The sequence below is a fragment of the Globicephala melas genome, chromosome 11 (assembly GCF_963455315.2).
Source record: "Globicephala melas chromosome 11, mGloMel1.2, whole genome shotgun sequence".
Classification (NCBI taxonomy): domain Eukaryota; kingdom Metazoa; phylum Chordata; class Mammalia; order Artiodactyla; family Delphinidae; genus Globicephala; species Globicephala melas.
This window is the reverse complement of record NC_083324.2, coordinates 97,011,129-97,029,062: the sequence shown is the minus strand read 5'-3', so window position 1 is coordinate 97,029,062 and position 17,934 is coordinate 97,011,129. Positions and strand designations below refer to the sequence as shown.

General features: G+C 40.1%; 1 protein-coding gene across 6 annotated transcripts in view; it reads right to left on the bottom strand.

Moving 5' to 3' along the window:
* The window catches only part of BLOC1S5 (biogenesis of lysosomal organelles complex 1 subunit 5), a 107,007-nt gene that overhangs the window by 73,725 nt on the left and 15,348 nt on the right, over window positions 1-17,934 (bottom strand). For all 6 annotated transcript variants that reach the window (XR_009565766.1, XM_060307652.1, XM_060307650.1 and 3 more), the window contains exons 3-4: window positions 11,642-11,771; window positions 5,415-5,473 (exon numbers count right to left, since the gene is read on the bottom strand). Coding sequence is in view for 5 of the 6 variants with exons in the window: in XM_060307652.1 (XP_060163635.1) it covers window positions 5,415-5,473; window positions 11,642-11,771 (189 nt within the window). In the remaining variant the exon portion in view is untranslated. The remainder of the gene's footprint in view (window positions 1-5,414; window positions 5,474-11,641; window positions 11,772-17,934) is intronic.

Genomic DNA, 17,934 nt, shown 5'->3' with positions numbered 1-17,934 from the left:
CCTATTTACTTAATTACAACAAAATGTAGTCATACGACACATGATGGTCTGCAGCTTTCTTTTTTCAATAACGATACAATATGTACTAATGGCATACCAACAGCACGAGGGTGGGAGAGCTCTGCCCTGGGTGCAAGCAACAAGGGGGTGCACTGTCTGAACAGAATTTAAACCGATGACACACACAACTGAAAGACTGGTTTTTATTACCACCAGGTGCTGGCAATATACTGAGTAATGTCAGTGATAAAATACTCTTAACCCCCAAATCCTTCTTTGGTCTGAGTGCTAAACGATTATTGAGGTTACTGTTGAAGTTTAGTAATACATAAGTTTCAAATTAACACATTTTCATTGTTTATCCTTTAATAAACCTTGAAGTTAATTTAAAGGACTTCCAGTTACAGAGCCAGTCCTGAACAAAGTGAGTCAGCTACACACGTTCATTTCCAAAAGTAAATTCCTAACAGTTCAGAATCATGTCAGCTTTCTTTAGATGCTCAGCCCCTCTAATCCCTGAATTACTAAATGTCCTTGCATTTAAAAAATGATCCAGCACTTCCCCAGTGGCACAGTGATTAAGAGTCCGCCTGCCAATGCAGACGACACTGGTTCAATCCCTGGTCTGGGAAGATCCCACATGCCAAGGAGCAACTAAGCCCGCGAGCCACAACTACTGAGCCCATGCGCCGCAACTACTGAAGCCAGCGCGGCTAGAGCTTGGCTCCACAACAAGAGGAGCGACCACAATGAGAAGCCCATGCACTGCAATGAAGAGTAGCCCCCGCTCACCACAACTAGAGAAAGCCCACGCGCAGCAATGAAGACACGACACAGTCAAAAAATAAAACTAAAAAAAATAAAAAATGATCCAGCACAGCAACTGCAGAAATAAAACCTGAATTAGTTCAAATCTATCATTCTACATTACTTTTTTTTTTTACTTAAACTTGTATGTTTCACTCTGTAGTTAAAATTTTTATACTGTGGACACTGGGAGCCACTAAAATGGTTTCCAAAGAAATAAAGATAGTATTACAGTTTCTAGAATTCATTGTGAAATGTGACTTTTATGAATCTCTTCCAGACTTATTATGTTTAATACTTCCCCAAATGACATATCTGTGTATTTTATCACAATAAAAATAATTCAAATCAAGTTTCAGAGGGTTCTTCCTAAATGAAATCAATTGCATACTCAAAGGAGTGGATACATTTGTTTTCCCAAGATAAAAAAGAAAATGCCAACTTTAAAAGAAAATAAAGAGAAAGTTTATTAATGAGCTATAGCTGTGTACCAAAAATAATTAGCTGTAATGGTTTTTGTCTCTTTCTACAACAGAAAGAAACAGTAGTAATAACCCAGCTTACTTATGTCCCATTGGAGATACATTTGAAGAAAAGTCAATCCTGAAGGCAAACTGTGTCTAGGACCAGGTCTATAAATCAACTCATGGATACATAATAAAAACACATTTTTGCACGCATTAGTCTAAGTCGGTAATTCTCAGTGGGGGGTGATTTTGAGGCTCCTGTCCCCCAGGTTTTTGGTTATCACAACACAGGTTGGGGGTGGTGATACTGGCATCTAGTGGGTAGGGGCCAAGGATGCTGCTAAACAGCCTACAACATGCAGGAAAGACTCCACAACGAAGATTTATCTGCTCCCAAACGCCAACGGCGCAGAGGTTGAAAAATCCTGTCTAAGGGAAAACTCTGAATAAAGCAACTAATGTCTAAAAGGTTCTTTGGAACATCTGTCAGCAATACATGTGCCTTTAATTTTACATATGCCTTACAAGGATAAATGAAAAAGTATTTACATCAATAAGAAGTACCAGAATAACAACTGCCAGTAATTATTTAAAATATTTAGAATATTATGTACAGTCATCCCGTGGTATCCATGGGGTTTTGGTTCCAGGACCGCCCCCCCCCCCACACTATGGATATCAAAATCCACAGATGCTCAAGTCCCTTATAAAATGGTGTAGTATTTGCATATAACCTGTAAATCCTCCCATATACTTTAAATCATCTCTAGATTACTTATAATACCTAATACATATAAATGCTATATAAATACAGTGTAACTGCTTTGGAAACAGCTGCCAGCATGTGGCAAATTCAAGTTTTCCTTTTTGGAACTTCCTGGAATTTAAAAAATATACATTTTAAATATTTTGGTTGAATCCACGGATGCAGAACCAGCGGATGCAGAGGGCCGATTGTACTGATCTATTACCCTACAGTTTCAAACTCTATCAAGAAAAAATGTATAAACCATGCTATCTCACTGCTCTCATAAAAAAAAAATCATACAGAGGGAAAACTAAATTTAATAAATATTTGTGGACAAGATGAATCAAAGGATTCATGTTTACTTTATTATTATCTCTAGTCTGGATGAACAGAACTTCAATAGTTGATGCCTGTGCATGAACCTAAGTTTAAACCAGTGACAGATATTAATCAGCTCATCATCTGCCTTTGACAGCTTATTTAAGTCAGTGAATTTTATAAGCCAATTGTATTTTCATTTCACTACTCTTACTGCTAGTGCCCAATATGCAGCTTGTATTAGTTACCAGTTTTTAAGACATATGTCAAATAACTGGGGAATGTGCATTTATTGTCCTTCTGAATGTACTTTTAGATATCAATTGTGGGAAGTATGATTTGGATGAATGACGTTTATCATAACTTACTTCCCACAGAATTCCACAAATTGTCTTGACATAAAAGAATGATTAATGGCAATAGTCTATTGTATTCCATTACTACTCCCATCTTTCTTTGTTCTGAGAGCCATTCAAATATACAAAATGTAGCCAATAGAATAACCGAGGCAACAACTAACATTAGATTGTAAACTGCAGCTAGAGGTCAATTTTGCTTTGTGCACATTTGCTAGAGGAGAAGTTAGCTTTGCCTCTCTGTCATATGTATGTAGTCTGTCATATGTATGTAGTCTGTCATATGTACGTCGTCTGAAGCCTCCGCCACACAAAGTTTTGGCGAAATCAGATATGGCACTTCAGAAAAAAAGAAAGACCTTAAGGATCCATATTTCAAATGTTCCGCTAACTAGACACGCACTAATAAAAGAAATAAAGACTACATTTCAATATATTCTAAAATACTGATTTTTAATGTGTATTCCATTAAAAAAAAAGTTCAATAACATTCTCTGAGATAGTACCTGGAAGAAATATATTTAAGACCAAAATACCCCAAGGGCTTTATTATTTCTTGAGGCCATTTTTTTTTAAACCAAGGGACAGTATCTTTCAATTTAGAAAATCAAGTGCTTCACCAACCCTACAGACCACAGCAGGGCTCTTATGCAGAGTGATTGCCTGCATCTTAAACAAACGATCGAGGTGGTAGGGGAAAAAAAGCCACCTGACATTTGGAAAGTAAAGCTATTTCACATAAATTATATAACACAATATATCAGGTAAGTAGAACATCAATCTATCAGGTAAGTAGAACAAGTATTTGCTTTGAAGCTCAAGGACTTGTCCAAGGGCACACAGTTAGCTAATAAAGGCAAGTACCAGAAATAGAAGACACCAGATATTTTTTACCCAATCTGGTAATTTTCCTACTTACATACAGTTAATACACCAAACGTGAAAAAAGTTCAAAGTGACAAGAGGAACCATCTATCCCAATTATAATTTAATGTTAGGTTAGTTCTGCTTAAGAATGACAGGGATTGCCATTTTATCAGAATCATAACTGCCCTGAGAATGTCTTAGATATAAAGACCAATATCATGTGAGTGCATATTCACGTAAAAAAAAACCCTTTTTCATTTTTATTTTGAAAGCCAAGAGAACTGCATAAGTTACAGCCAGTAACAGCCAGCACAGCCAGTGTTCTATCAGAAAAAGTCTTTCTGATTCTCAAACACAGGAATGTTCCTGGTGCTTCCACAACAAATTGCTTAACGTTGAATGCTTGATTCTCTACATTCTTCTCTGGAAACATCCATCTAGACAGTCTACCTACCAGCTCCGTGAGACCACCGACTTCTCCCATCTTTTGCCTTTGCTTCCACTGTATCCTTTATCCTACAGTATCTTTCTTCCCATCTTCTATCACTCGAATTCCTACTCACTGATCAAGGTTGGGCTCGGATGTCACTATCTTCCTAGTAAATTACACTTTTTGCCAAGATCCTGCAAAGTTCTTTGTAACTATCACAGCCCTTACTTTATCCTACATTATATTCGCGTTAGTGGTTTGGGACTCCTAGACTTTTAGCTCCTATATGTATGAGCTGCCTTAAACTTAAATTAAAATCTTTCACCTTCAGTGGCACCTAGCCAAGTAGAGACTAAAAAAAAATCTGCTGTCCAGCTGGGCATGGCGCACTGAAGCCCCCACAGCTGTCCCCACCGTGCTCTCCGGACACTGTGCAAGCACTGCACCCCGACACCAACTTCCCTGCCCACGGCTCTGCCCTGCCATGTTATCAGTGGTCTCGCAACAGCCCTGTTTCCCAACCTGGCCCGCTGGGATCCTGTTCCTCTCGGGCAGCCTTCCCACCTGGCTTAACTGTCTTTTCAGTAAGGCTTGATCCATCAGATTGTTGAGTTTTTAAATTTATATCAACATTAAGAGTTGAGCAAAGGGTGGAGAAATTTAAACTCGGGCAAGGCAAGGTCCGTATTTCTTTTTTACAGTGCCAGATCGGTACCATTATTATGGATAAACCACACATTAAGGACAAATGGAGATAGTAACGCTTGCTGATATAAACACACAAAAAGGCATATTTTCAGAGTGACTCACCATTTCTTAACAAGTGCATCCCCACTAGTTTAGAACAATAAAGTTATAAAAATACTTCATGAAAACTGTAAGTTAAAACACCAAATTATTACAGGAACTTAAATTCTTGTGCTGTTTTTCCACATCTGAATTTAGTTAAGGTATAATTCAAATAAGCAAAGCACTACCCAGCAAGTGATTCACACACTCTTATGACTATTCATTAAAGAACCCATCCACAGGCATGAATGCCTCCTTTTCTAGAAGAAATATACATAATATACTCAAGGCCTCAGGCCTGAAGATTTATATTTCCAACCTGGTGGGTATTTTTTGTTCCATGTAACAGTCCTATTCTTTCTCCTCTAAGAGACAAATACCACTTTCAGGGAAAAGTTGAAAAGGAGAAAAAGAGGTCTGCAATTTGAATTATAAAAATACAGATCGTGCAATTATGTGACCATACCTCCTCAACACACCTTCAATGAATTAGCCATTTTTTAATCTTTTAAAATCACTGCACAAGAGAAAACAAATTCAGAGAATTTTTTAAAATCAAAAGCAACTGCTAATAATATGATAATAAAAGCCCTGGAGTTACAGCCTCCATTACCCAAATGGTCCACTTTTACCTTGTTTCGCTCCTGTTCCCTCTGTTGGAGCCTACAGACCGAGTCCGTAGCTGCTTGCACTGAAATAAAACAGAGTGGGTTTTCAATCAGCAGCCCTTGTTCAAGGAGAAACTTACCTGGATTAAAACAAAAAACAACACTTGGACTGTTTTAGATCTAAGAAACTATGCAAAAAAAGCTGGTATTTTGGTCATGGTAGGGTGGCTAAAAGGGGAAAACAAAGTATTCAGGATGTCATAATGAGAACCACTATCATTTGTGAGCTTTGAGCTGCAAGCCAAGGGCATTCAGTACTAATTCCAATGATAAGTTGTCATCAATGACCTCAGAATTCTCTAAAAAGATATAAAACACCTGATAAATGTATCATTCCATTCTGATGGATGTAGACTTTACGGAGTCTCTCTGATTCATTAACTTCCCCTGCCCCTTCCTCACTGGTACCCCTGCTCTCTTGCAGGCAGGACTTGATACCCAGAATGCTTCGACGACTTTCTACTATTCTTCTCACCTCTTCTAATTCATCCTGGCTGCCACTGCCAGATTCAGGTTTCTCTGGACTGCTTTCTTTTGAGTCATTTCCCTTTTGTAATGACTTAAAATTGCTAGTAATAATTATTGTAGTTATTTGCTGAGTACTACTATGTGCCAGGAAGTGTGCTAAGTACTTTCCATGTATTACTCCTCTTAATTCCACTTTCCTACTGAGTATCACTATCCCATTTTACAGATTTTTGTCATCTGTAAAAAACTGAGGCACAAACGCAGTGAAACGTCACTCAAGGAGGTAATATGACTAACAGGCACAGAAAGCAGGACTTAAAATCAGACCCCTGACCCTAAGACTCGGCTCTTACCTTCAGGGCTCTACCTCTCTTATAATCTCAACAATGAAACTGGTTTTAATCCATCAGTTGTTCAAGCCTCTTCCTTTACCAGATCCGTTTTATTTTTGTACACAAACGTTCTCACTTACTTCGCTGGTTGGTGTGTGGGCTAAGAGTCAGCCTTCCACAGTCAAACCTTGAGTTGAACTTTAGTTACGCGTGTGACTGCCCTTGGGCTTGTGTGCTCGCTCGTTCATGCAGCCGTCTGTCAGGTATTTACTGAGTGTTTGCTATGTGCCAGGTGCTACTGCTGCTGCTCCTAATCTCTCAGAACCTTAGTTCCTCATTTGTAAAATGAACGTAACAACTAATAAGAGGGCTTCAGAATGGACATGAGAAAAGGATGAGATAATGCAGTACGTAGTATGCTTAAAAATAATTGAAAGATTAATAATAAAAGCTACTCAGAGCAGTTCTTCACACATGGTAAGCAGTCAAGAAATGTGACTGTTGCTATTATTCTATGCACTGTCCTCTCCCTACTGAAAGTGCTTTCCTTATTCCTTTCCTCTAATTAAAATGTTTACATGTTTCAAAAGCCCAGTTCAAGGTTTAGTGCCTTCATAAAGCCCTCCAGTTGAATCCTTTCCCTGTAAGGATTTTCTCTTATTTGAAATTCTTTAACCAGGTATGTGTATATCCTACCACTTTATCTTGCATTTGCTTAAACAACTTTACCCAGTTGTTTCACAATTACGCCTTTCTACCCCACTCAACCCAGCCCCAAGTTCAAAGTTCCATACAGGGCAGGGGCTGTGACTTCTCTTTCAGAAAAATGTTAGGCCCCTCCCTGAGAGGGTATGACAAAGGGGAGGGTTCAGCTTTTAAAAAGTCATGTTTTTATCAGTAACCATTCATTTTAGTCACATCAAAGATAACACTTTAGTACTAAAAATTAAGGTTCCCAATCACTGTTTGTTCTAATAGAAAAGTTGAAAACACAACAAAATAGGAGTTGATGAGCTCTGCCTTCTTTCTGTGGTGTATTAATATTACATCATCTCTCCCGAGTGGTGGTTCTATCATTTCCTGTATTTTTTTTTTCTTGGCTCGGAACATAACTCTTAAAAAACCCATTTTGTGGTCTTTGGGTGCTTCATCATTTTCAGATCATTCTGGGCTTTATCTAAAAGAAGAGTTACAGGACTATGACATTTATATTTTGTCATTTGTTATATACTTTAAAAATTTAATTAGAACACATCAGACAAAGGCACACTTTAGTTCCTTATCAGGATTATCTTTGTACTTAGAATATCCATTTTGAGAAATTTCAGTCCCTGAAATTTTTCATTCTTTACCCACATGATAAAAAAGGTTTGCTTTCTGAATTTAATGAAATCTGCTCTTCTAAAATCTAAGACAATCACCTAACTACCCTTTCTTCCCCTTTCTTTACAAGTAGAGACTCCAAGAGGAAAAGGGCCATTTATCTAACCCTATCACTTCTATACCACATATTGGTCATTCCTGACTCAGTAGGAAGCCACTTCCCCAGCTGTCTCAGTGTCCCAGGAGGCTATACTGACTTTAAGGAGTTAGGAATTCGTCAAATTATTTTCCCTAAACCAAAAGATTACTTGAGGAGATTAGCACCACACACAGTAATTGTGACATGCAACAGCTAGCAGTGTCCCTGTGTCCTCACATAAAAGAGAAACAAATTCATTGTGTCACAGTGTGTATGTGTAAACTGCAAATACACACCTAAGAAAGTAGCTCTGGTTTGGTATTAGGAGCAGATGTTGGCTGAATTCTCATTCATTCATTTCAAGGAACAAATAGTGTGTACAGACGGAAAAGATGTCCCAGAACCAAGCCGTAGGGCACCCCAATGTCAAAAGTCAAGGAGAGAAGTGGAAACTAACAAAGCAGACTGAGAAGGAGGAGCCTGTGCTGTAGGAGAGAATCCAGGAGAAAAGGCGGACTCTCCTTATGACCTGTTCCGCAGAAGCGTCATTCTGAAGTTCAAAGAGCTTGAGCTCTGGCAGCAGAAGCACTAAGTCTGCATGGCGGTTCCTCCAACTATTAGGGAGAACCATGGATGTTAAAACACTTTCAGTTTCCTCAACTATAAATGTGTTGGGAAGAGGGTGATAAATATTTACTTTACACAGTTAAGATGGTCAATGAGGAAAATACAGGTAAAAAATCTAACTAGTCAAGTGCTATTAAAAATTAGTATTTTAAGTCATAATGAGTTCTTAAAGTTTTCTAGCTACAGAGGGAGAGTGAAGCAAAATCAGACAAACTTAGCCCCAAGTACCTTATAAAATAAATTAACAGTTTTTTAAAAAGGTAAAAAAAAATCCATCATTTACTGAACAATGAGGAATTATATAATTATATTTAAACTTTGAAAAGTGGTGGCCAAGGACTTCCCTGGTGGTGCAGTGGTTAAGAATCCACCTGCCAATGCAGGGGACATGAGTTCCAGCCCTGATCTGGGAAGATCCCACATGCCATGGAGCAACTAAGCTTGTGTGCCACAACTACTGAGCCTGTGCTCTAGAGCCCGCGAGCCACAACTACTGAGCCTACGAGCCACAACTACTGAAGCCCCGCACACCTAGAGCCTGTGCTCCACAAGAAGCCACCGAAATGAGAAGCCCGTGCACCACAACGAAGAGTAGCCCCCGCTCACCGCACCTAGAGAAAGCCTGCACGCAGCAACGATGACCCAACGCAGCCAAAAATAAATAAATAAATTTATTAAAAAAAAGTGGTGGCCAAGAATAGGAACACAGAGTCTATAAAGAACTGAGACTCCTCACCTCACCATAACCACTCCAACCCCCAAAAAATGAGAAAAAGAAAATGGACTGGGATTTCCCTGGTGGTCCAGAGGTAAAGAATCCACCTTCCAGGGCTTCCCTGGTGGCGCAGTGGTTGAGAGTCCGCCTGCCGATGCAGGGGACGCGGGTTCGTGCCCCGGTCCGGGAAGATCCCACATGCCGCGGAGCGGCTGGGCCCATGAGCCATGGCCGCTGAGCCTATGCATCCGGAGCCTGTGCTTCGCAACGGGAGAGGCCACAACAGTGAGAGGCCCGCGTACCGCAAAAAAAAAAAAAAAAAAAAAGATGTCGGGAATGATATTCACCAAAGCTAAAAAGCAATGGTTATCTTGAGGCAATTAAAGTGATTTCTTGCTTCTTTTTCTTTCTTATTTTCTTCTTTATTTCTACTTTCTTATTACTTAGGCATATATCCTTTTGTTTAAATAATAAAAAATAAAGTCACTGCTCTTAAAACTTAGTTTATTTGAATGAGGAATAACCTGAAGGCTTTCTGTCCTTCTTAGCCTCTAAAATCAAAGGCTGGGTCCTCAATGCTAAGCAAGATCTTGAGACAACAAACACGGTGAAGTTTACGAGTCTATGAAATAAATAATAAGTAGAACATAGACACTAGGATGAGAAAAACGTACTTTACGGGTTACTCTTATGTACCCTCCTAGAGCTCTCACTTACTTTTTGTGTTTTTTAAGGAACCACAGGTGAGTTTTGGTTCTGAAGCCTCTGCTCATCCAATGCTAAGACACTCAGCTAGGATTCTGTAACCGTCTCCATCCAAACAAGCCGAGACGTCCCTCCCTTAATGCTCCACAGTTGCTCAGTTTTGTGCACAACGATCGACCAATAGCTTAAGATCCACACCACCGAGTTCTAAGATTCTCAGCCAACCACACTCCCAGCTCAGCCCTCAAACATGCAGAGAAGAGGTAAATGAGACAGATCTACTAACAGGCACAAAACAAAACTCAACTGTCACTAACCTTGTAAAGTATTAGTTAGATCAGAGTATACTGCCTAGATAAACTCACTTTTATAAGCAAGCCAGCACCATGGCTCAAAATGTAAAGTTTTTAAACATGAAATCCTGCAGGAACAAGAGCTGGGCCCAGGCCAATTTTTAAAACTACATTGGCTCTAAAATCAGATAATTATCTCCATTATCCCCGTTAGGCTCATGATAATAGCTACCAGGAAATACTTAGGCTGGAGCCTACTGAGGAAGCCATTCCTGCTTCTAGCGACAAAATTAACTCCAAAGCCACCGCATGTCTCTAATGCTAACAATAAGGTAGTCCTCAGAGGTTAAAACTTTCATTATTACTTCACATTCTGCGTGCTTTAATTCTTTCTTTTAGCAGAATACATTTACAGTCTGGATTCCCTGTTACCTGTAAAACTTTTCTATTTCATTGTGAAGACTATACTTTTAGCATGAGGCCTCACGTCAGAAATAGCTTTGGCCCAAGAACAAAACAAGTCAAAACAACCATTCACAGTTTTCTTTTTCTTACTAAGTTTGATCCAATATTTTTTATATACTCAAAGTGTGTACAAGGAAAGTTATAAGTACATCTCGAAAGTAAACATAAGCATTTCTATCAATAATAATTTGAGTTTTACTTTTACTGTAATGACTAGAAAGCTTGTCAAGGTTAAGGAAGTGATGGTTGAACGAACAAGGGTGTGTTTGCAGTTACCATGCAAAGCCTGAAGTCAATTCTAGACTCTTTGCTCTTCTACTCAAAGAAACCAAATGTGATTGTGGGAGGTCTGTCCTCTCCAAGCTCCTCTGAGCATCAGAGGACCCAGGCTAACCTGGACTTGCACACATACTCTTATGTAACTCAGTCATTAACCAAGCCCCCCTGCTACCTTCCCTCACAGGACATTACATTACCCTCCAGTTTTGCTATTTTCTCCCCAGAAAGATATTGTTTCATGTTGCCCTCCATCGTTATCTACCAGCATCATTTGTCCTTGGACAAACTGAACAGTGTCAATATGGACCCGAGAAGCGCTGAGTTTCTGATACACCTCTAATTTTAAACTCAGTTACTAATAAAACTCCTTTTATTTTATAGTTTAATATGTTTAATAAATATCCTTTTAAGCAAACATCTCTCCATGTTAAAATATTTTGCTTAATGAAAAAAGTGATAAAACATAAACGTTTTTGACAGGTTTTTTTTTTTTTTTAGTTAAAAACTCTAGTATCCTGTTTGAAAAAGAAGCTTCATTTCATATCCTAATTACTGGTCATCAAACTTTTTCTTATGAATAAGCTTTTTTTTTTAAGGTAAAAAATGTTTCGATTGTCTTACATCCTAGAAGGATTATCTTGTGCACCCATCTTGCCTTGGAGATTAATGCTCTTAGCATCAAGGGCAACACACACTAACGGCTGGATAAGCACCTTATCTGTGACTTCCCTCTCCTGGCTCCCGCTTAAGAATTCTCTCTCCCTCTCTCAGCAGATACTCAAGGACATCCATTTCGGCAGCGCATGCATCTGAAATAAAGCAACATGAGGAAACCTCCGGCTTACGTCTCTGGAGAACGTGGTTCAAGCTGTCGTGCATGGCCTCCCTGCACGCGGGAAGAGTACGTTCATTTGTCTCATGGATCATATTCTTCAAGTTTTCAAGAACTCGCATTTCTCGAAGACCACGTTTTTCCTGTTAAAAGAAAGTAAACAGTTAGTACATATTGTGTCTTAAATCTTAGTAATTACTTTCTGGGGTTTCCACCCAGGTTTTGGTTATGTTATTACCTACTACTGAAATTTACCCAGCCTTCTTCCAATTATTTGGCAATAAATGAGGTCACAACCTGGAGGCATTTTTTTAAATTACGAAATGCTTCAGAAGTTGCAATGTAATATTTTTATACCTATGTTTAAAAATGGGCATGAGGGGGGCTTCCCTGGTGGCGCAGTGGTTGAGAGTCCGCCTGCCGATGCAGGGGACACGGGTTCGTGCCCCGGTCCGGGAGGATCCCACATGCCACGGAGCGGCTGGGCCCATGAGCCATGGCCGCTGAGCCTGCGCGTCCGTAGCCTGTGCTCCGCAACGGGAGAGGCCACAGCAGTGAGAGGCCCGCGTACCGCAAAAAAAAAAAAAATTGGGCATGAGAAATACTAAAAGAACAAGAAGAGACCTAGACTCCATGTATTTCAACTGTGGCAAAGAAAGAAATGATCTGGTTTTAAATTTGATTTTGTTGTTCTTACCATCATAAAGCTTCTATTATTATGCTCTGTATTTTTCATCTGATTCCAGATTTCTCAACTAAAAATGTGTTGTAAAAGTAATAGTATGTGGGAACTTCCCTGTACCGAAAAGAGTTAACACTGAGTGCCTGAGACCGCCTCCTTACAAAGGCTGCCTGCAAGGTTGGCCTTCGGCTGGGGGCTGGGAACGTGACCAGAAAACAGCTCCCATGGAGGTGTAAGACACCTCTTTCCTTCTGGAAGTCTGGAATTTTGATACGCGCTAGGCAGAGTGTGCCTACTTGTCCAGTCCCCAATAAGAACCATGGACCCCCAGGTTCAGACGAGCTTCCCTGGGAGACACTATTTCATGCGTGTTGTCACAACTCACTGCTGGGGGCACCCCTGGAAGTTTCTGCCTGGCTTCCTATAGAGTCTCCCCATGCACCTGTTCCCTTTGCTGATTTTGCTCTGCATCCTTTTGCCATAATAGAGTTCAGCCACCAGTGCAACCACATGCTGAGTCCTGTGAGTAACCAATGAACCTGGGGGTGGTCTTGGGGACCCCCAGCCCATCCCCCCTTCAGAAAGCTGAGCTTAAACCACCCTTCCACTTGGGTGGGCTAGACTTAGTGACCTGCTTCCAAAGAATAGAGCAGGGAATGAGAAAAATATTAACTTTACAGTGGAGTCAATGAAGGTGACCTCATCAGTGATGTCATGGTGACAGCACGCACCTCCCAATGTAATGTGACAAGAAAGGCACTTTAACCTCTCTGGTACTCTTTCCCAAAGCCCAGAAACCCAGTATAATCTTAGGAAGAACAGCAGACAAACCCAGATTGGGGGACATTCTACAGGATACTGCCCAGGACTCAAGACTGTCAAGATCAAGAAAAACAAGGAAAGACTGAGAAACTGTCACAGACCAAAGAGGACTAGACAGACATGACAATTAAATGCAGTGTGGTGCCCTGGATTACATCCCGGAGCACGAAGAGGACTGCAATGGAGAAACCGGTGAAATCCAAATAAAGTCTGGTGCTTCATTAGCAGTAATGTATCAATGTCACTTTCTCAGTTTTTACCAATGTAGTATAGTAATTAATGTAAAACATTAACAACGGGAGGGGACTTCCCTGGTGGCGCAGTGGTTAAGAATCCACCTGCCAATGCAGGGGACACGTTCGAGCCCTGGTCCAGGAAGATCCCACATGCCGTGGAGCAACTAAGCCCATGCGCCACAACTACTGAGCCTGCGCTCTAGAGACCGCGAGCCACAACTACTGAAACCCGTGCACCTAGAGCCCGTACTCAACAGCAAGAGAAGCCACCGCAATGAAAAGCCCTCACACCACAATGAAGAGTAGCCCCCGCTCACCGCAACTAGAGAAAGCCCACACACAGCAACAAAGACCCAATGCAGCCTAAACAAACAAACAAACCAACAAAACAAAACAAGGGGGGGGTGAGACGTATAGGAGACCTCTGTCCTACCTTAGTAACTTTACTGTAAATCTTAAAATAATACAAGACGAAAAGTTTACTTCAGAAAGGGTGGTAAACTTGATTGTAAGGAAATAATGTTAGTTACTGGGGGTTTTGTTTTGAGCCATTCTTATGAGCAGCTGTGGTCAGATTTTTACTCGAATTTTTCCATAATAAAAAATTTTAAACTTATACAAAAGTTGAGAGAGAATGAAAGAATGAATCCTCATGTACTCATCACCAAGCTTCAACTCGTGGCTGACTTTGTTCCCCCTGTAACACTCCGTACAGCCCCCTACCCACAATCCTAGATTCTTTTAAAGCAATATTTCAACATCTACCTTTAAAAAACAAGGATTCTTCTTTAAAAATAAAAAATAAAAAAAAAATGAAATCACAGCGCCCTTCCCCTCCCCCATATCCTCCTCCCCTTGCCCCAACCCGCCCACTCACTCTCTCTCAACAATAATTCTTCAATACTAAATATCAACGAAGTACTCACATTACCTCAAATATCCCAATGTTTCCTTCTATACCCCAGTTCGTTTAGACCAAAATCTAAATAAGATTCATACACTGCAACTGGTTAATATGTTTCCTAAATTCTTTTTAATCTATAGATTTCCCTTCCATTTTTTGTCCACCTTGCAACTTATTGAAAAAAAGCGAGTCATCTGTTCTGCACAGTTTCCCACAATCTGTTTTTTAACTGAATGAATCCTAATGGTGTGATTTAAGATATCCTTTTGTCTCTTCTCTCTCCTGTAAATTAGTAGTTAGAACTAGAGAGCTGATCAGATTCACGGTTTGTTTTGTTAAATTGTTTGCAAGCATATTTCAGAGGTAGAGATTGGTTCAAGATGGCAGAGCAGAAGGACGTGTGCTCGCTCCCTCCTGCGAGAGCACCGGAATCACAACTAACAGCTGAACAGTCATCAACAGGAAGACACTGGAACTCACCAAAAAAGATACCCCACATCCAAAGACAAAGGAGAAGCCGCAATGAGATGGTAGGAGGGGCGCAATCACAATAAAATCAAATCCCATGACCACTCAGTGGGTGACTAACAAACTGGAGAACACTTATACCACAGAAGTCCACCCAAAGGAGTGAAGGTTCTGAGTCCCACGTCAGGCTTCCCAACCTGGGAGTCCGGCAACAGAAGGAGAAATTCCCAGAGAATCAGACTTTGAAGGCTAGTGGGATTTGATTGCAGTAGTTCGACAGGACTGGGGGAAACAGAGACTCCACTCTTGGAGGGCACACACAAAGTAGTGTACGCATCAGGATCCAGAAGTAGTGACCCCATAGGAAACTGAACCAAACCTACCTGCTAGTGTTGGAAGGTCTCCTGCAGAGGGGGTGGCTGTGGCTCACTGTGGGGACAAGCAAACTGGCAGCAGAAGTTCTTGGAAGTAATCCCCTTGGCGTGACCCCTCCCAGAATCTGCCATTAGCACCACCAAAGACCCTGGGTAGGCTCCAGTGCTGGGTCGCCTCAGGCCAAACAACCAACAGAGAGGGAACTCGGCCCCACCCATCAGCAGACAAGTGGATTAAAGTTTTACTGAGCTCTGCCCACCAGAGCAACACCCAGCTCTACCCACCACCACTCCCTCCCATGAGGAAGCTTGCACAAACCTCTTAGATAGCCTCATCCACCAGAGGGCAGACAGCAGAAGCAAGGAGAACTACAATTCTGCATCTTGTGGAACAAAAACCACATTCATAGAAAGATAGACAAAATGAAAAGGCAGAGGACTTTGTACCACATGAAGGAACAAGATAAACCCCAGAAAAACAACTAAATGGAGATAGGCAACCTTCCAGAAAAAGAATTCAGAATAATGACAGTGAAGATGATCCAGGACCTCGGAAATAGAATGGAGGCAAAGATCGAGAAGACGCAAGAAATGTTTAACAAAGACCTAGAAGAATTAAAGAACAAACAACTAGAAGAATTAAAAAACAGAGATGAACAATACAGTAACTGAAATGAAAAACACACTAGATGGAATCAAGAGCAGAATAACTGAGGCAGAAGAAAGGATAAGTGACCTGGAAGACAGAATGCTGGAATTCACGGATGTGGAACAAAATAAAGAGAATGAAAAGAAATGAAGACAGCCTAAGAGAGCTCTGGGACAATATTAAATGCACCAACATTGGCATTATATGGGTCCCAGAAGGAGAGGAGAGAGCGAAAGGACCCGAGAAAATATATGAAGAGATAACAGTCGAAACCTTCCCTAACATGAGAAAGGAAATAGCCACCCAAGTCCAGGAAACTCAGAGTCCCAGGCAATATAAACCCAAGGGGAAACACGCCAAGACACACAGTAATCAAATAGACAAAAATTAAAGACAAAGAAAAATTATTAAAAGCAACAAGGGAAAAACAACAAATAACATACAAGGAAACTCCCATATTGTTAACAGCTGATTTCTCAGCAGAAACTCTACAAGCCAGAAGGGGGTGGCACAATATATTTAAAGTGATGAAAGGGAAGAACCTACAACCAAGATTACTCTACCTGGCAAGGATCTAATTCAGATTCAACGGAGAAATCAAAAGCTCTACAGACAAGCAAAAGCTAAGAGAATTCAGCACCACGTAACCAGCTCTACAACAACTGCTAAAGGAACTTCTCTAGAGACACAAGAGAAGAAAATGACCTACAAAAAACAAACCCAAAACAAATAAGAAAATAGTAATAGGAACATACATATCGATAATTACCTTAAATATGAATGGATTAAGTGCTCCAACCAAAAGACACAGGCTTGCTGAATGGATAGAAAAACAAGACCCACATATATACTGTCTACAATAGACCCACTTCAGACCTAGGGACACATACAGACTGAAAGTGAGGGGATGGAAAAGATATTCCATGCAAATGGAAATCAAAAGAAAGCTGGAGTAGCAATACTCGTATCAGACAAAATAGACTTTAAAATAAAGAATGTTACAAGAGACAAGGAAGGACACTATATAATGATCAAGCGATCAATCCAAGAAGAAGATAGGACAATTATAAATATATATGCACCCAACATAGGAGGAGCACCTCAATACATAAGGTAAATGCTAACAGCTATAAAAGAGGATATCGACAGTAACACAATAATAGAGGGACTTTAACACCTCACTTACACCAATGGACAGGTCATCCAGACAGAAAATTAATAAGGAAACCACGCTTTAAATGACACACTAGACCAGATAGATTTAATTGATATTTATAGGACATTCCATCCAAAAACAACGCATTACACTTTCTTCTCAAGTACACACAGAACATTCCCCAGGATAGATCACATCTTGGGTCACAAATCAAACCTCAGTAAATTTAGGAGAACTGATATCATATCAAGCATCTTTTCTGACCACAATGCTATGAGACTAGAAATGAATTACAGGGGAAAAAACGTAAAAAACACAAACACATGGAGGCTAAGCAATACATTACTAAAAAATCAAGAGATCACTGAAGAAATCAAAGAGGAAATAAAAAAATACCTAGAGACAAATGACAATGAAAACACAATGATCCAAAACCTATGGGATGCAGCAAAAGCAGTTCTAAGAGGGAAGTTTATAGCTATACAAGCCTACCTCAAGAAACAAGAAAAATCTCAAATAAACAATCTAACCTGACACCTAAAGGAACTAGAGAAAGAAGAATAAACAAAACCCAAACGTAGCAGAAGGAAAGAAATCATAAAGATCAGAGCAGAAATAAATGAAATAGAAACAAAGAAAACAGTAGCAAAGATCAAGAAAACTAAAAGCTGGTTCTTTGAGAAGACAAACAAAATTGATAAGCCATTACCCAGACTCATCAAGAAAAAGAGGGAGAGGACTCAAATCAATAAAATTAGAAATGAAAAAAGAAAAGTTACAACAGACACCGCAGAAATACAAAGCATCATAAGAGACTACTACAAGCAACTCTATGCCAATAAAATGGACAACCTGGAAAAAATGGACAAATTCTTAGAAAGGTATAACCTTCCAAGACTGAACCAGGAAGAAATTGAAAATATGAAGAGACCAATCACAAGTAATGAAATTGAAACTGTGATTAAAAATCTTCCAACAAACAAAAGTCCAGGACCAGATGGCTTCACAGGTGAAT